At 46.1% G+C, this 19,201-nt stretch overlaps 2 protein-coding genes across 12 annotated transcripts in view; one reads left to right on the forward strand and one right to left on the reverse strand.

Moving 5' to 3' along the window:
• Window positions 1-5,591, reverse strand: part of DHX30 (DExH-box helicase 30) — a 42,199-nt gene extending 36,608 nt beyond the window's left edge. Inside the window, exons 1-2 of one of the 5 annotated variants that reach the window (XM_030549751.1) lie at window positions 5,544-5,591; window positions 333-387 (exon numbers count right to left, since the gene is read on the reverse strand). In XM_030549751.1, the coding sequence (XP_030405611.1) occupies window positions 333-360 (28 nt within the window). In that variant the 5' untranslated portion in view covers window positions 361-387; window positions 5,544-5,591. Of the gene's footprint in view, window positions 1-332; window positions 388-5,299; window positions 5,353-5,409 lie in introns of those variants that run through there. The other 4 variants (XM_030549754.1, XM_030549752.1, XM_030549750.1 and 1 more) reach the window with 4 other exon arrangements.
• Window positions 5,592-5,700: 109 nt separating this feature from the next.
• Window positions 5,701-19,201, forward strand: part of LOC115645308 (KAT8 regulatory NSL complex subunit 1-like) — a 137,177-nt gene continuing 123,676 nt past the window's right edge. For 3 of the 7 annotated variants that reach the window (XM_030549758.1, XM_030549762.1, XM_030549757.1), the window contains exons 1-2: window positions 5,701-5,788; window positions 8,300-8,440. Coding sequence is in view for 2 of the 7 variants with exons in the window: in XM_030549756.1 (XP_030405616.1) it covers window positions 16,057-16,457 (401 nt within the window). In the remaining 5 variants the exon portion in view is untranslated. Of the gene's footprint in view, window positions 5,789-6,339; window positions 6,804-8,299; window positions 8,441-15,892; window positions 16,458-19,201 lie in introns of those variants that run through there. The other 4 variants (XM_030549759.1, XM_030549756.1, XM_030549755.1 and 1 more) reach the window with 4 other exon arrangements.

Consider the following 19,201-nt stretch of genomic DNA (forward strand, 5'->3'; position numbering starts at 1 on the left):
CCTTGCAGTTAAAAAGAGTGATACAGAAAGGCAGAATTGGGCTCTATGTGTTACATAGCTGCCAATGTGGCCACATTTTTTCACACATCCTTCCTTTTCTTTTGCAGCACATTTAAACATGTACTGGTGGTACCAACACTTAAATGAATGAGGTATCAACTCACATTGCAAGGCAGTATGGCACACCTGTCATATCATCCAGCACAGAAAAGGATGGTAAAATTATTTATGAACTAGATGTCTTTGTCTAGAGATCTAGAGCTATAGCTGATCAATCAAGAAAAATTAATGGTGAGAGATGAGAGAGTTTCCCAAACCAACCAAGTCCTTACCTTTTCTACATGAATTCAGCGAGAACATCTCTGTCAAAGTGAAAAGATCTGATTCCTACGAAAGCAAGAAGGTGAAGAGGCAGGAAGTTAGAATTTATATTCCTCTCTGAAATTTCTAAGCCTACACTAGCTTTTCTGATACTAACTATCTTTTAGGTGAGGAATACAGCCGAAGGTTCTGATCAAATTCCAGTTTGAATGATTGCATTCTGCTTGGCTATAGTATCTATTATTTGAGGTCTTAAATTACTGAATACAGTTGTCAGAGTAGCAGCCGTGTTAGTCTGTATCCGCAAAAAGAACCAGAGTACTTGTGGCACCTTAGAGACTAACAAATTTATTTCAGCATAAGCTTTTGTGGGCTACAGCTCACTTCTTCGGATGCTGACAATAGCTCATCTCAATTGATTGGACTCTTCCAGTTGGTATGCATACTTCCACCTTTTCATTTTCTCTGTATGTATAAATATCTCCTGTCTGTGTGTTCCATTCTATGCATCTGAAGAAGTGAGCTGTAGCCCACGAAAGCTTATGCTGAAATACATTTGTTAGTCTCTAAGGTGCCACAAGTACTTCTGAATACAGTTGTTACACTCTGTTAAATAGCTGCTATGTTATATCTAGAGATGGGGAAAGTGATCCCTCTAAATATCAGTTCAAGTTTGTAAAGACTTTGGAAATTTGCAGGATGAAAGGTGCTACTGATTTCTAGGCATTCACATTTTAGCCATAGCAAGTCCCACTGAGATGAAATACAATATATTGATAGACTATGCTTGTGATTTCTCTCCCCAACCCCCGCACACACGTTTTTTTTCTTAAGGCTGACATACATCTGTTAATGTATTTTTCCAGTTATAAGAAACATTGAAAAGTCCTGCATTTGTTTGAGGTTTCAGTTGGTTTTTTTTGTCCAATACAAGTTAAGAAGTTAAGCTAGCTATTTTATTTTAAAATGCACTGTCCTCAATGTGGTACTAATGACATCTGATAGGGGAAAGAGAAACACAAGGACACCACCACATAATTTTGGAAATAATCTATTACCCATGCCCACTAGTTCGTTTTTAGAGCATTCTTGGAATTAGAGTAACAAAGATTTCATAACAGATTTGAAGCAAATCTGAAGCAGATTTGTGGGTGTTCCCATTCAGATAATACTATTATTACTAGGCTTTCAAAGGGCTCCCACTGGAACCAATAGCAAAAATCCTACTGATTCCAGTGGTGCAAGAACAGCCTAAAACATGTTTCTATTCTGAAAAGTGACTTTTTGAAAATGGCACCTTTCTTATACTCAACAGATCTGCTCCCTGTGTGCATGCAGAGCCAGACCTACTGATTTTGGTGATAAGAAGTTGACACTTAGTCTATTTCAATATTTTTTAAATAAACAAAAATACAAAGTTATTTGGCTTCTTACCGTGAAAAATGGTTAATTACTATAGCAAACATGATCTCTCAAGAGGATTGCCTGCATGGATCCATACTGTAGGTGACTGATGAGTGTACAGTGGGCATGAACTTGGTATTTTCAATAGCGGTACTTGTTGAGGTTGGATTCCCTCCTAGCCCAATGATACAGAATGGCAGATAGTGTGAATCCATCCAAGCAGTCATCCTCAAAGAATAACAGTAACAATTGCTATAGAAAAATATTTACATATTTCTTTCAGCATTGCCTGCCTGAAAACCCACTGTAGATGATTAACAAGCAGCCTCCAAACCCAAAGAGATAAGGCTGGAGAATCTTGCTCAACTAAGGATTCCAGGATGCTCCAAATTGGATCATCCAACCAACAAGCTAAGTCCTGGTAGTAATGCAGCACGAATATCAAAACATTATTCATGGATGGAACTCTAGATAGCAGTTTAATATGCCTCTCTGGGGATGAACATTCCTGAGTCTTGGAGTAATGGTCATTGTAGATTTGGTACAAGATGCCTTCATGTCTATTGGTATTGGTATCTCTATTAATTCATGGCAAATGTGGATGCTGAGTCTAATCTACTTTGACAATCTATGAGTGGGAATGGACTGATCTCTAGTATTATCCCAATATGATACAAAATAGCCAGCTCTTGAAAACTTTAAAGTCATTAGGGAATGATTGCTAATGATGTCACAAAAGCATACGGCTTAGATGAGGCTATCTTATTCCTTCCATTCTTATTCCTTCCATTCCTTTAAATACGACAAAGATTGAGACATCAGTTACTTGCATGTAGACTAAATCTTCAGTGAAAGATCTTGCATGATGAGTTCTCATGTAAGTAATACAAGAAATTGAGCCTACATAGTCCAATAGGGCTAATGTGCCTTTGGTGTATAGAATAGGTGAGATTCATGCCAGGAGGACCATGAATTCTGAGAGAACCAAGGAGGCCTCATCTGAACTAGGATGGGCAGAAGAATCCTGAAATCGAGAGATCCAGAAGTGGATCTACGACCTCATCAATGATGGCAGCAAGGTTGACTCTGATGGTTTCTGGCTCTGAAGACCAAGTCCACGAGGATAGTGCACAGAGAAAACATGGAAAGGAGAAGGAGGGGATGCTTCACTATTCAGCACCAAGGAAGATGTCAGAGCCAGCGAACACAGAGATCCAGAGAGATTCAGCAACAGATTAGCTCAATTCATGAACACCACCAATGTCAAGTAATTATTCATTATTTATATTACAGTAGCACGTAGCGATCCCCAAATGAGATGCCTGCACCCCCCCATTATGCCAGACAATGATCAAACACATAGTAATACACTGTAAGCCCTTTGGGGCAAGGACTGTCTAAAGAGATAAGAAAGATTAAGAGTGGACGGCGAACAAGTGCACAGACGGAGAGGTTAAGTGATTTTCTCAAGGTTACATAGAATGCCAGAGCCAGAGCTCATAATCCCGTGTTCCCTCCATTGGGCTAAGTTTCCTCTGAATGACATAGAAAGCTTTGGGGGCAGTCACACCTGGATCTAGCCACCCAGAGCTGAGTAGCCAGGAGCAGCACAGAGGCAACAGCCGGGATAGATGTACTCAGCATTGAGGCAATATTCATCAGCTAGATCCAGCACCAGAACCGGAGGGTCCAATGCCAAGATCCCTAACACGGAGGATGTCAAACCAGACTCCATCAATGATACCAGAACACCCAAAACCAAGATGGATGATCCCAAGACATTCAGTGCTGCCACCACACATTGCTGAAGACATTGACACCAAGGAAGACCTGCAATTATGGTGGCCTCATGGCTTCTTTTCATCTTTGCCACTGAAGGAGAAGAATGATAATGAGAGATGGAGTGTTTCAAAGAGTCAAGAAGTCTGCTGTTAAGGCTTGATGCTCAGCTAGAGGTGGGAGCTTGTATCTCTTTTTGACATGACATTGGGTTTAGGGAGAATGGAACCAAGAGGCTGTGGGACTTCTAACAGGCAGTTCAATGGGACATTTAGACTCAACAACATAAGATGACCAAGCCAAGTCTCTGGGTGCTGAAGCATTTCCAGGCCCAGCATTAGAACCTGACTAAGCAGAATGAGACATTCTTATACTGAAGCAGAACAGGCACCAAATATGTTAGCTGATGACAGACTTAATACATTTACAGCAGGGACACAGATCGAAGCCAGCAAGCCTGATTTTAGTAATTTTTAGATAGGCCCTCAACAGCATGAGAACAGCCCAGAAACACAATGCTCAACAGAGCATTAGGATTTTTGGCCATCTCCAGTAACTATTAACAGCTATAAATAAATCTATATTTATATATAGAAAAAGCAGTTTTCCCAAAACAGGTCGCACAAGGAAGCGATCTACACCACAGAGCTCTTGCTCACTGCCTATAGCAGTCAGAAAAAACTAAGCTGCAGTCACATCCCTTTGTACATCATTGGGTGTAGGGGAGGTCACAAGGACACTGGCAGGGAGTTCATCCAGCCCCCCAGACATTGGTATTTCAAAATTCCCTAGGTTTGCTCCTCACCTAAAACGGGGATCCATGCAGGCAATGCTCAAAGAACTGTTTTAAATTTCTATCACAGGGGCTGATGGAGCATTGGTTCTTTAGAGAAGATTTCTGTTCTCCATCACTGCCTTCTTGGGATTTCTGCTGCTAAGTTTAGTGAGGCTGTGGAGGGTCACTGATGCTGGTAGGCAGCTTGGGATAGCATTGGCAGTAGGAGTTCCCACAGGTCTTTGGCACCTGCTGTACACCCAGAATCCAGGTCTGTGGGCCCAATGGGGAGCCCAGAGGCCTAGCACTAGGGCTGCATGTGGAGTCAAGTAACTAGGCTCTATACTAGGGCTGAGGACCAGTGGGGTTGCAGGAAAAAGGAGTCAGCTGGGAGCTTTGTTTTCCAATTTTGCTTCCAATTCCAGAGACCCATCTTGGAACCTTCTCACCTCATCCATTCCCCATAACACTATTCCCCCTGCAGTTGTTAGCACTAAGGAGGAGACACCAGGCTTGAGAAACTTCCCCAGCACTATCAAACCAGGGCTCGCCTCTGGAGATTCCCAGAAGTGAACAGCTGCCTCTGGAACTCAGCTGTTAAAATCCACATCTCTGAAAACTTCCCAGTCTCACACAGGCTCTCCTTCCCGCACCCAATCCCACTCCAGCTCCCCTTGCCCCCCATATGCGGAGGCTCAGATATGTCACCCTGGCTCCCTTCCCCCCCCCCCCCATAGAGCGGCTCAGACACCCCATCACCTCGGCTCAGCTTGCTCCCCCTCACAGAGGCTCAGACACCCCCCACATCACCCCAGCTCCCCCATATGGAGGCTCTGACACCCCCACACCTCATATTGTCTCTCCCTGCCCCCATCTCCCCTTGCCCCCCACCCCCTCGGCTCCCTTACTCCCCATCCGATGCTCAGAGACCCCGACGCCTCACACTAGCTCCCCTTTCCTCCTACCGGCCCCCCTTACCCCCATCACACGCCGAGAAACCAGCACACCCCACCCCCACACCTCGCCCTCGCCGGCAGGCTCGGCGCCTCCCCGCCGCACACGGGGCCGCCCCATCCCCGCCAGCACCGCCGCAGACAGAGGCGTTGAGCCGCCCCACCAGCACAACGCACCGGCTCCCCGGCGCGCAGCCCCTCCTACCCGCGGCGCGCACACACGCAGATGCCGCGAGCCGCCCGCGACGCACACAGCGGCTCGGAGCCTCCCACGGATGGAGAGATGCAGGTCCCAGGTCCCCGACACCGACCTCCTCACAACTCTCTAGCGCCGGTCCGCGACAGCCGAAACTACAACTCCCAAGAGCCTCTGCAATCCGCTTCCGGCGTGCGCACCGGAAACGAAACCTGCAACCTTGGCTGATACCGCCAAGGAGTGAGGGGTGGGATCCATCCCCATGGCAACAGTTCACGCCAATGGGAAGCAGGAAGGGCAGGGCTAGAGGCTGGGTTGGAAGCGGACGGTGGCCGCAGTGGGAGGTCGGTCCGTACTCAGGTAAGTGAGGAGCGTAGCGAACAGGTGTGAGGATCTGGCTCTGTTGTCGGGCGCGCTAAGCCCCGTACCCTGCCTCAGACTGTCCCTTCGCCTCGTCCCCAGTCCTGCGTCCCTCCCTCGCGCCCGGCCTCACCTCGGGTCCGCTGTCTCGCGCCGCCGGCCTCCCCTCAGGTCCCCCCGCCCCCATGTCCCCCCGCCCCGGCCTCGCCTCAGGTCCCCCCGCCCCCATGTCCCCCGCCCCGGCCTCGCCTCAGGTCCCCCCGCCCCCATGTCCCCCGCCCCGGCCTCGCCTCAGGTCCCCCCGCCCCCATGTCCCCCGCCCCGGCCTCGCCTCAGGCCCCCCCGCCCCCTCGTCTCCCCGCCGCCGGCCTCGCCTCAGGCCCCCCCGCCCCCTCGTCTCCCCGCCGCCGGCCTCGCCTCAGGTCCCCCCGCCGCCGGCCCCTTGTCCCCTGCCGCCGACCTCGCCTCGGGTCTCCCCCGCCCTCTTGTCCCCCCGCCGCCCCTTGTCCCTTCCCATCCTCCGTTCAGCTATTCCTGCCTGTGTTAGCTGCTGGGGGGACTGAAGAGGATGTGGCAGGGTCGCACACATAGGCCACCACCACTACATATTCTCTGGGCAGCTTTTGGTCTCCCCTCTTCAGCAGCCCTTTATTGGGGATTGATTTTGTCTTCTGGTCTTAGGAAGTTTGTGCAGGAATCTCCCTCTCTTGAAGGACCCCGGGATCATTTACATTGGACTAGGGGTAGCTGCTATTTGACTTTTTTTTTTATTGTTTAGTGCTAGTGAAATACACTGTCCTGGCAGTGCTGGAGACTGGGTTCGTGGGGCCATAAGAGGCACAAAACGAGCTTCCTCGTGTTTGCCCTCCAACAAAGAGCCTCAGCTAAGATGGATGGGAATTGCCTAAACAGGGGGTCTGGTTTGGAGTTGCTTAGATCCCAAGGGGCTCCATCAGTGAAGGCCTTGACAGGAAGCTGTAGGCATTGAAGATAATTCAGAATGAAATGCATAAGTGTAAGTGACTTATGGCTTTTATTTTCTTTTACTAGAGCAGAGATTAGTTCTAGAAGACAAGACTTGGATTTTGTGGGAGGAGGTGAAATACAGCAAGACTTCATCTTCACTTTAAGCACTGGAGATCAATAGTTCTATTTTTCAATAATGAAATGGCTGGCCATGTTAAGCAGTATATTTGTGTTAGTTATAGTGCCGTACATGGGCATGGTATCTTAGAAAATAAAGTTCGTACAGCAGGAGGCAATGATATCACAGGGAAGTGTTGGCAGTAGAGATAAGCAAGGGTGAAATCGATATGCTCATGTGACACCTATGTGATAAACTTTTAATCTGAAGTTCACATCTGTCTTTGGTTATGGTCATTATGAAAGGCATAGTTTGGTGCTTTCACAAAATATGAAACTGAATGTCTCCATGCCAGTCTCAGAAATGTTACTGTTCCATGTAAATTGAATAATACAGTAGTATAAATAGTAAGTGTAACAGATATATTAAGATTTAAGCTAAGTACCACCTGTGGCAACTAAGTCATTATTTAACCTTCTGTCGTGGCATATAACAAACAGCAAAACTGATCTCAGACATTCCCTTGTCAATGTTTAACACTGGATGCATTCTTACGAAGTACCTATCAAATAAGTGCTCTGCACACCTCAGAAACTAGGCCCATTATGACTACCAACTTGCTCTAGATTTGAATCTGTCAGCTTGCAGTGAAAGTCTCATATCCCATTGCCGTTGTTCCTCCTAGTGACCTCAGTGGGACTACTCCTGTGAGCAGAGGCAGTCCTTAGGCATGCCTGCAGCTGTCTCACTCTAGGTGTCCTGATGCCTATCTCACACCTAAGTCCTGGTGGGATCCTCAAACCAGGGGAAGATAGGTGTTTTCCCCCCATCTGTCTTGCCTGTGGGGCCTGTTCAAGTGTGCATACTCAGAGGCTGCTTAACTCCACACAAAACAGCTGGCATAGGAGAAGCAGGGCTGCTCCCTTATAATTTTCAGCTGAGGCATTAGGGTGCTCACATGGGAAGTGGCAGATCCTGGTTAAATTCCCCTCTCTGTATGATGAGAAGGGATCGGAACATGGGTTCTCCATCTCAGGTGATCTTTAATTACTGGATTGACTAGGATATTCTGATGTGGGTCTCTAATAATTTAATTAACGTGGAATAGCTTTAACAAATATTGGGTGAGAGTGAGAATCACACGCTATTCTGGTGGTTGACACTCATGGGAAACTTCTGTTCAAATCCCTTCTCATCAGGCAGAGGGGGTAATTCAACTGGGGTCTTTTAGGTCCTGCGTGAGTTTCCTAGCCACTAGGCTGAAGGTTTTAAAGAAGACCTCTTTCTCTCCATCCATATGTCTGTATACTTTTTTAAAAAGTAATTTTTCTCCATTACATTTGTAAAATTTCTTTTTTGTACACATAATTAAAACTGCATCAGAGGACAAACACTCTTGTTCTTATTTTTTAATTTTTCCCTTCCAGGTTAAATGCTAAGGTTGAAAAACCTATTCCAGTTCCAAACTCTTTGCTGTGGCTTACAGTGCAGAGCTTTGGTTCTCTCAATCAGACAAAGAAAATGGATGGAACAAAATGTGATGAGACAGGCAAGGGAGTCACGTGAAGGTAAGAAATGTCTGACTACTGGCATCTCCCATAACTTTCATCCAATTTCCCTCACAACCCTGGCAAAATCAGGCAGTTCTGACTTTAGAATGCATCCAGAATAAATGGACATGGCAGGAGTACAATGTATGGGGTGGGAAGAAAGACTTCTTTTTTTGGTATTGCACTTTCATTTTTTCTTCTATCTGATTAGCAGGGAGCTTCAAATACAGCATACTTTATTCTTATTCCAGCTTTTAAATAATTATGAGAAAAATGACTGAACCAGGTTTGGTTAGGTCTGGAGACCGGGGGGGTGGCTGCCAAAAATGTTGAATTAGGCAACATTTATCCCTCTGAGACCTCTACAGATGGGCTGTATAGGAAGGAATAATGGTAATGAAGAGTGAGCACCTGTCCTTTGGGTTTGATTTCTGAATGTTCAGGATTTTGAGGGTAAAATAGACTGTTTTGAAGTGAACTTAAGAAAAGTTACTGATTTGGAGTGGTGAAGGAAGGGGAGTTTTATTGCTTTATACCCTCTTTGTTAATATAAGGAATTGTTAGAAGGTGCCATTATTTTAAACATTAGGCATGTTCAGTGACCAGTGCTGCTCTATTTCCTTGAAACATGCTGGCTACAGAGTGCAATATTTTGCCCAAGCTTCCCTTAAAATATCTTGCAGGATTTCAGTACTTCTTTTCCAAACATTACTAATTTCTAAGGTGTAAATCAGAGGTACCAAAGTGTGACCTGAAATCTAAATGCAGCTCACTGCTTCTTTTTCCTTGTAACTGCAAAATGAGGACAAAGTGGATCATGATTTGAGTTTTTTTAATTGGTGCTAACAATCACCAACAATCAACTTCTATTCCCAAAATTTCAGTATTGGGCTAGAGTAAGAAACATTTCTGTCTTTGTAACTTCGACACACTTACTTAACAAAAAAAAAAACAACAAGCCTCAAAGCCATAAACTTGAAACTGAATCTATCCATAATAAAGTTCCAAACACAACATAAATAGTAAAAATAAATTAGATTTTTCTAAAAAAAATCCTTCAATTTTATGTCTTCAGTGGCTATAGGCAGTGAAGTGTGTGTGGGCAGGGTGAGGGGGAAGAGTGGTAGAACACTGCTTATCTCTCACTTTCCTTGCCCCTTCTGGTGGCTTTTACTCTTTCACTTCCGATCATTAAGGCTAAGATTTTGTCATGGTTATTTTTAATAAAAATCGCAGACAGGTCATGGGTAACAAACAAAAATTCACGGAGCCGGTGACCTGTCTGTGACTTTTACTAAAAATAACCATACAAGCCTCCTGGGAGAAGTGCACAGCCTCAGCTGCGGCCCCCACCACAGGGCAGGAGTGCAGGGCCCTGGCTGCGGCTCCCTCTGCAAGGCGTGGGGTAGGAGCACATGGTGGCAGGAGTGCAAGCTGCGGGGCAGAGGTGCATGGCCCTGGCTGTAGCCCCCACGGTGGGGCTATGTGGGGAGCATAGCCCTGGCTCCAACCCTAGCTGCAGCTGTGGACAGCTGAAGCTGAAGAAGTCACAGAGGCCCGGTAAAGTCACGGAATCCATGACTGCCGTGACCTCTGTGACTAAATCGTAGCTTTACCAATCATCATTAGGCTTCAGATCTTTCAACCATTGAGACAAATGAGAGCAATTGACAGTATTAGGCTCTGACTCTGCAAACTGCTTTAGGTGCAGCATCTGAGTCTTCACATGTAGAACAGTTTATATAATTAGGGTTTCAACACTATTCTGTCAGGTTGTCTTTCAGCAGACTGTCATGTGGTCCTATATCTGGCCATTCAGGTGACTTTCTTTACAATTCTAGACTAGATACTTAAATTTAACAATGAAATAATTTCAATAGAAACTTACAACCACTAGAGAGGTGCTGGATGGAGTGGCAACTAAGGTCAAACAGAATTAAAATACAATTTGTAACCATAATTCAGGTTGCTCCAGAGTTTCCATTCTAACAGGGTTAATAAAGTTCTCTATAAACTGTCTATTTTGAGTTTGAGGATGAGTTTGAAAATCTTATTTGTAGTTTATGAGATGCATGAATTAACAATAGCTGAGTTGCTAAGTAATAGTGATCATAAAGTAGTGAAATGTCACTGACTAGGGAGAAGAAAGAGAAGTTTGAAAAGGGAGATTTAAATAAAATAAGGAATCTAGTCAAACAGGCCATGGAGTCAAAAGTAAAGAAAACAAATGCTGCAGATTTGGCACGGATGCTTTCTATATAAGGAAACAGCAGTCTGAGAATACATGCATGCCTCTGAACAAAAAAGGAAGCAAAAAAGCAAGAAGTAAACCAGTATGGGTAAATTGCAGTGTTCAAGAGGATTATACAAACTCAGCCAAAATCTTTCAGAATTTGGAAATCTAACTATAGAGAAACTAATAAAAAGGAGCATAAACTAGCAGGCAATGTTGAAGACAGAAATTAGGAGGTCTAAAGTGAAATTTAAAGAGCAAATAGCTAAGAGCAAAAAACAAGAAATTCTTTAAATATGATCACTAGAAAGCCTTGAAAAAATTGAGTCTGCTGGATCACCAGGAATTAAAGGGAGCAAATAATGAAGATTAAACCAATTTCACAGAAGTCATATTTATTTAGCTTCTCTGCCATGAAGAATGATGCTGAGATGATGGAGATAGATACTCTCTTTTGGTAATATAGATGAGGTAATATCAAAGATTGCTGCCAGAAGAGGTGATGCTGGAACAAATTGTTAAATTAAAAGCTTTAAAAATCACCAGGCCCAGTTCACACAACCAAATGTTCTGAAGGAACTTAGAGACTGAGCTGCTAACAAAAATACTAAAAATTGCTACTATATTGGATTATTGGCAGGTAATGTTTAACTTATCTTTAAAGCATCGAAGCTACTAAGTGTAAAACTTGGAACTTCTCCGTTTCTAGTCTCACGTTTTAGAGAGAAGAACTTCACTTTAAGCAGCAAAACATGACAAGATGTGTATTGTGCTAGGGTATTACTGTACATTTCCAGTTTGAAGCAGAATGCTGCAGTCTTCCAAAAAATAGCAATATATCCGTTGTCTTTTCATTATAAAATAGCATAATGCTAACACTATTAGTGATTAAAAAAAACAATGAATCACTCAATAAGTAATTTTTTCTGATTTATTATATCAAAAAGTTTAGTTCCCAATTAAAAAGGATTTAACTTCAGATTTTACATTAATTTTGTATTTAACTTTGCCTAGAAGCAAGCATGCTTTTCTTAAGATTTCTCTGGAAAAGAAAGCTTGAGATCTTCATAAATCTTTCTCCTCTTCTGCCCCTTTTCCTTTTTATAAACAAGCATGACAAATGTCATCCCAGAGAGGAATCTTTTCAGAATTACAAATGCCTGAAATAGGAGCTGCTAATAGAAGTCTTTCCTTGGCTTTGCTAGAAAATACAGCAAAAACATAATATTGAAATAGGTTTTGCGCATTTAAGTTAATAGATAATTATAAGCACTAAATTCCTAACTGTTCTTAGCCTTTCATTCTGGGAAAAATATTTAATCAGATACGATTAATGTTATAATCTTTATAACGTATTACGTTGGTAGAGGAAGTTTGCCGTGAGCCTCTCTTAAACCAATAAAATGTAAAATAGTTTAATTCCAGTTTACAGTAGAAGTTCAGTCAAATAAAATTGTTGTAGTCCCTTCCCAAAATAAATTTAAAAGCTTCTGATGACCACATGTGGAAAACTTGCTTCTCCTTTATCACAGTTTGCTTCCAAAAGCAAGTGTTCTTTGGTGCTCTTGTGACTCTTTTTTTTTTTTGGGCAGGGGAGACTTTTAGACTGTTAGTTTCTAAATGATAGCTATTCTGATTTTCTTGATAGACTAAATTTTTCTTCTTAATTTACTTGTACTGCTTCTAATTAATACTCTTATTGAACTAACTTAGTCTCCTAACTGTTCAGCATTAACACTGTTTATTTGTTTAACTAAGTGTGTGGTCTCATGCAAAGGGCACATGTCTGAGACACAAACTTGAATTTTACTCGCAGCTCTGCTGCTATGTTGACTTACTGATTCACCTTGGACAAGCTGCTTCCCCATGGTAAAATGAGGATGATCTTTGACTAGCTTGGTAATATGTCTTTGAGATCTATGAATGAAAAGCTTTTGTTATATTGCCTCAGTGTTTATGGCTTTAAGTTTCATGTTTGCTGTGGGGTTTGTCAAATCTCTGAGTGCTCAGTGTTCCAGATCAAACGTATACAATTAAAAGACCTTTTAAAGGCACTGTTTCTGAGAGTAAACCAGTCTCCTACAACCCTTTCAAACATACACCTGCCTTTCAGGATGTTGATCTTTCTACTGTGATCACTGTCCACTGCCTTTATATAAACTGAATATTGGTAACCCCAGTTTAAAAAAAAATCATGAGATTAGCAGCAAAATTAATAATTTAAAAATTGATTTTGATTGTCTTGATTTTTGAACTCACACTGCCCATCCCCAGTGTATTTGTGACAATTAGTGTTGCCATTTCTCCCAAACATATTTAAGTGATTTTTTTGATCTCCATTGCAGGAGCTCTCACCCCCACATTTGCCAGTCTTCCCAAGTCCTCTATTAGTTCTGTCCCCTTCTCCCAACCTCCACCATCAGTTCTGCCCCCCTCCCAGCCTCACCCTCTGAATCTCTTGCAGTTTCCTGTGGCTCTTCATCCCTGTCCCAGATTACTGGCTTGTGTTTTTGGACGGGAGGGGGTAGAGGAGACAGCAGTACAGAGGTCTGCTGCAGGATCCCCTTCTTCCCCTTCCAGGCTGGAGGTGGGAGCAGCTCCAGGGGCTCTCTGCCTCTCACTCACCATTCCTAGCTCTAGTGTTGCAGGAAGGGAAAGGGGAGGAACAGAGAAAAGCTGCTGTTACCCATTGAAGGGAAGGAGGGTGCAGCCTTAGCTGTTGGGCTCTAACTGTTCTTAGGGCTTGTCTACATCAGAAAGTTGCAGCGCTGGTGAGGGAGTTACAGCGCTGCAACTTTGAAGGTGTACACATCTGCAGGGCATCACCAGCGCTGCAACTCCCTGTTTGCAGCGCTGGCCGTACTCCCGTTTTGTCTCGGGTGTAGAGGATCCAGCGCTGGTGATCCAATGTAAACACTTACCAGCGCTTTTCTTGACCTCTGTGGAAGGAGGAAGCCTCTGTTAATCAAGCTGGTCTCCTTCCCCGGCTCGCTCTCGCGTTCCCGGAACCCCGAGCAAGCAGGTCTCGTTCCCTGCGGTTTGCAGGGTGGTTCGGGGAACGCGAGAGCAAACCGGGAAAGGAGACCAGCTTCGCCGTGGTTTGCTCTCGCGTTCCCCGAGCAAGCAGGTCTCCTTCCCTGCGGTTTGTAGAGGGGTTCGGGGAACGCGAGAGCAAACCGCGGCGAAGCTGGTCTCCTTTCCCGGTTTGCTCTCGCGTTCCCCGAACCCCGAGCAAGCAAGTCTCCTTCCCTGCGGTTTGCAGGGGGGTTCGGGAACGCGAGAGCAAACCGCGGCGAAGCTGGTCTCCTTTCCCGGTTTGCTCTCGCGTTCCCCGAACCCCGAGCAAGCAGGTCTCCTTCCCTGCGGTTTCCAGGGGGGTTCGGGGAACGCGAGAGCAAACCGCGGCGAAGCTGGTCTCCTTTCCCGGTTTGCTCTCGCGTTCCCCGAACCCCGAGCAAGCAGGTCTCCTTCCCTGCGGTTTGCAGGGGGGTTCGGGAACGTGAGAGCAAACCGCGGCGAAGCTGGTCTCCTTTCCCGGTTTGCTCTCGCGTTCCCCGAACCCCGAGCAAGCAGGTCTCCTTCCCTGCGGTTTGCAGGGTGGTTCGGGGAACGCGAGAGCAAACCGCGGCGAAGCTGGTCTCCTTTCCCGGTTTGCTCTCGCGTTCCCCGAACCCCGAGCAAGCAGGTCTCCTTCCCTGCGGTTTGCAGGGTGGTTCGGGGAACGCGAGAGCAAACCGCGGCGAAGCTGGTCTCCTTTCCCGGTTTGCTCTCGCGTTCCCCGAACCCCCCCTTGAAGCCGCCCAACAGCGCTGCAGTGTGGCCACATCTAACACCACTTGCAGCGCTGGTTGCTGTAAGTGTGGCCACTCTGCAGCGCTGGCCCTATACAGCTGTACTAATACAGCTGTAACAACCAGCGCTGCAAAATTTTAGATGTAGACATGGCCTTAGTTTTCCTCCTGTGAGAATTGTCTGTGCCTGGAGGGTGGGAGCGCTTTCTGTTTCTTGCAGCAGTTCCAATTGGCTTCTCTTCCTCCAGAAGCAGAGCAATGGGGAAAGCTGCCATCTAAGCGGGTCTCCCCAATACAGAAGTAAAATATGTGAGAGGGCTGGAGCTTTTTAGAATGATTGTGGCTCTGGCCAAATTCACCTGAGTTGCAAAGAAATTGGGAGAGTTGACAACAGTGAAACTGAAAATAGTGCACTCCCCTGAGTTGCCTAGGTGGCAAGTCGGGAAGAGTATTCCTAGGTAGTTGCTGAAACTGGGTGTTTGGTTTGTTGTCTGGATAAAGTCAGTTGATGATTCAGGTTGGGCTTGTGTTTGTTGATGATTCAGGTTGGGCTTGTGTTTGAAGCACGGAGAGAAATGTGTGGTACTGTAACACCAATATCCTCCTCTTATGTCTGCTTGTAAATAGAGAAGGAAGAAAAACCGTTAGGGTCTCTGAAGCACAAAGCTAACTGCTTTGCTTGTATACAATTATGAAGTGCTTAATGTGTGTATGGGGGGGGCTCTATAAAGATGTGAGAGCAACAGCTTGGGTAAGAGAGTGCTTAAAGTACATTCCCTTAGTCACAGGTCTGTATGTATGTATTTAGCTGGTCTGACCCCTTGCCATCTCTGCCTTAAAGCACTGGAATCGTGCTGCTTCCTCTTTGCTCCTCTGCTTGCACTCAGGGCATGGAACAAAGCTGAATCCCCAGGGCCTGGCTGACTTCCTTGCACAAGTGAGGAACTAGGTTGGCTGTGTAGCCCGTCCACTGAGGAAACCAGTAACTGTTAGTGATACCACTGGAGGGCAGTCTCAGCCCCGCCTTTCCCCGTCCAGCTTTATCTCGCTTCGGCTGTACCTATGAGGGGTGGGGCAATAGTTGTAATTGGTACAGGGAGCTGTCCATTTCTCTGTCGGGCCGTTGTAGAAGGAGTTGTCTACTCTGATTGGATAGAATTTCCCCAGTGAAGGAGAGTGTATCAGAGAGGGGCGGTGATAGTAGCAGAAGGACCAATCAGAACGGAAAGGAGGTGACCCCCCCCCCCGCGAGCGACCGGAGTTGTTGACTGCGACAGCCCTGTGCACGCGCACTTACGCTGAAAAGGGCGGGGACGGGGTCTCAGAGTGCGCTTGCGTAGACTGGAGAGTGCGAGGCCGGTAGACGATGGGGTTAGTGTGCGCATGTGCTGGGCCGGCGGGGGAGGGGTCGGGAGAGGTTTGCCTGCGTGGGGCGAGGGCGTGGTATGTGCGCGCGCGGGCCGGACTGGGCGCGCTGAGAGGCGGCGCTCCTGGGCGCTGTATTGTCCGGGCTCGGCCGTCGGGAAAGAGGAGCCCGCCAGAACCTGCGGTTCCTATGGAGAGCCCAGGCCCTCCGTGACGCGTCGCTCTCGGCCCCGTTCGGTCCCCGCATGGCGGCGGCCATGGCCCCAGCGCTGCCCGAGGTGCCCCCTGAGAAGGAGGCAGCGGTGAGGGGCCGCCAGGCAGCGCTGTGGGGCCGGGCGCGCAGCCTGTGCCGGAGGCTGCGGGCGCTGCAGGCTCAGCAGGTGGAGCGGCACGTTCGGCAGCAGCTGGCCGGGCTGGTGCGGTACATGGGGCGCGCGGCTCCCGCCGGCCTCCCTCGCGTCCTGGGGCCTGACCTGCGGCAGCTGGCGGCCAGCGCCACCGCCCGGCTCCGGGCCGCCCAGGGGGCTTGTGACTCGGACGCCACCGACGACAGTAGCAGCAGCAGCGGCGGCTCTAGCTGCGGTTCCGGGGGGGAGACTGACAGCGAAAGCCCGGAGGAGGAGCGACCCGTACCGACCCCTGCAGGGTGAGTAACGGGGGCTGCTTTGTCGCGGGTGGGGGCAGTTACCGGACCGGGGGTGAGGGCTGCAAAGTTACCCGCCCTTCTCGCACCTGGGGCCCGAGGGAAGTGGCGGGGTCGTCCAGGCGCGTGGGCTTCTCTCCCGCAGCTCTGGCGAGAGTTTTCCTGAGGTGGGTTTAAAGTGCTGTGAGTCACTTGGCGTTTCCCTGCTGTACACGCTGCAAAACCCTTCCTGGTGAGAAGGAGATGCTGTGAAAGCCGCCACCGCCTGAACTGCTCACAGCAAAGCCTAAATCCGCATCTCCTCCTCCCAGACGTGAATCTGCGTCGCCAACTTCTCCACTGCTTCCCGCCCCACCCGCTATCAGTCAGACGTCTAACCTTGAGGTTACCGGCTCCTCCTCTAAACTCTGTCACCAGATGTGCGCATTCATACAACTCACCGCCTCCTTACTGATACTACTCTCAGAACGCGGATTCTGGCCATGTTCTCTCACGTGGGTGAAAAAATAAATGCACCGTCATAACGAGTTTTTTCCTTGAGTGCCTGATCCATAGTTTCAGGTTTAAGTTTTCAAACAAACCCACTTCATGCTTATTTTTGTGGAGTTGCTTCAGTATTATAATTAAGTTTCTACTGTGTAATTTAATTAACATCTAATTTGCTTAATCTGATCTTCCATTTTCAGGTAGAGTAAAACATTGGGCAAAAAGAACACAAAGTATGAGTTTGCAGTAATAGAAAAGAAGAGAGTGGTTTTGTAATAAATACACTGAGTTGGAAGGAGATCTTGGTTCAATTACTGGTTCTGCCATAGATTTCCTGTGTGAGATTTGGTGTCACTATTTACTTCTTTTATCTTATTTAAATGCAGATACTTCCTTCATCTCAAAAGGTTGTTGTGACATTCTTAAATACTATCCTGATAGGTCTTTTATCAAAACCTAGAGAGAATCATAAGGACACTTTCTTGAGGCAAGGGGACAGTACGGTAACTAACATCTTAAGACCATCATATAGGACTTTTGAATAATTTTTTTAGACCAAAACAGTCTCTTCAGATTGTAAATTTGTGTTGTAAGTAATCTGAGAATTGGGATTCTGGTTTGTGGTGTTTATATTGTAATAGATGACTTTACAGTGGAGAACTGATTTGTTTAAAATGTCATTGATTTATTTTCCATGTTGCTAGTAGAATGTGTATCTCTTCACAGACATTCAGGGTGAGGAGGTCCCTGCCTAAAGAAGTGTAATAGTTGGAAAAAATCAAACAGGCCATGATTTGTGGGGTGAAAAGTACAAAAGGGGAGAAACAAAGAACATTCCTGTTTTTTGTTTTAAAAAAAGTTTCTGAAACTCGCTGTTCCTGTTGAGCATGGAGATCTTGAAACATCACTATCCTTGTCAACAAACAACTTTCAGCATAGTGAAACTGGGATTTTTGGATGTATATTACAAATTAAAACCATCATGTTTTCATACTGTTAATTTAGTAATTCATTGGCTTTAATAGAGGCCATATGTGTGCTTTGAAAGTATTGCATATTTATTACAAGCTATTGTTTTGCTTTCTAGGGAGGAAGTGACTAGCAGACTGGACAGTTAAATAAATATGTCTCTCTCCCTAAATTATATTATATTTTATCTCCTAGAACTCAAAGGGACCTTGAAAGGTATCGAGTCCCATCCTCTGCCTTCACTAGCAGGACCAAGTATTGTCCCTGATAGGTTTTTGTTTTTTTTTGGGGGGGGGGGTTCCTTCCCCAGATTCTGTAAATGGGCCCCCTCAAGAATTGAGCTCTCAACCCTGGGTTTAGCTGGCCATTGCTCCAGCCACTGAGCTATCCCTCCCCCTAGTTGCTTAGTTTGCGATGTAAAACCTCTTTCTTTTAGACATAAGATGCAAACAGCAGTTGTAGGATTCGTTTAGAGCATTCAGCACAGTTTCAATATTATGTAATCTATCCTGTGAAGCAGTGACTCTGAAAGAAGTCATGGTGGATAATCAACTAAACATGAGTTCCCAGTGCAGTGCTTTAGCTAATGCAGTTCTTGAGTGCATAAACGGGAATTTCGAGTAGGAATAGAAGGGTTCTCTTTGGTGTCCACAATTCAGAAAGGATGTTGATAAATGGGAGAGGGTTCGGAGAAGAGCCATGAGAATGATTAAAGGATTATAAAATCTGCTTTACAGTGACAGACTCAAGGAGTTCAGTCTCTTTACCTTAATAAAAAGAAGGTGAAGGGGTGACTTGGTTACATTCTGTAAGTACCTCCATGGGGAACAAATATTAAGTAAGGGTCTCTTCAGTCTATCAGAGAAAGGTATAACCCCTAATTCTGTGGCTGGAAGTTGAAGCCAGACAAATCCAGACTGGAAATAAAGCAGACATTTATGAGAGAGTAAGTAACCAGTGTTCCAATTTATCAAGGTGTGTGGTGGATTCTCTCACTGGCAATTTTAAAATCAAGATTGGATATTGTTCTATGAGTTATTTTAGGAATATTCTAGGAATTATTTTGCGAGCATTCTGTGGCCTGTGTTATACAGTAGGTCAAAGTAGATCGGAGTGGGCAAACTATGGCCTGGGGGCCACATCCAGCCCTCCAGACGTTTTAATCCGGCCCTCGAGCTCCCGCTGGGAAGTGAGATTCGGGGCTTGCCCCACGCAGCACGGCTCGCAGAAGCAGTGGCATGTCTCCCCTCTGGCTCCTTCTCCTAGGGGCAGCCATGGGGTTCTGCACGCTG

This window comes from Gopherus evgoodei, chromosome 2 (genome assembly GCF_007399415.2).
Source record: "Gopherus evgoodei ecotype Sinaloan lineage chromosome 2, rGopEvg1_v1.p, whole genome shotgun sequence".
NCBI lineage: Eukaryota > Metazoa > Chordata > Testudines > Testudinidae > Gopherus > Gopherus evgoodei.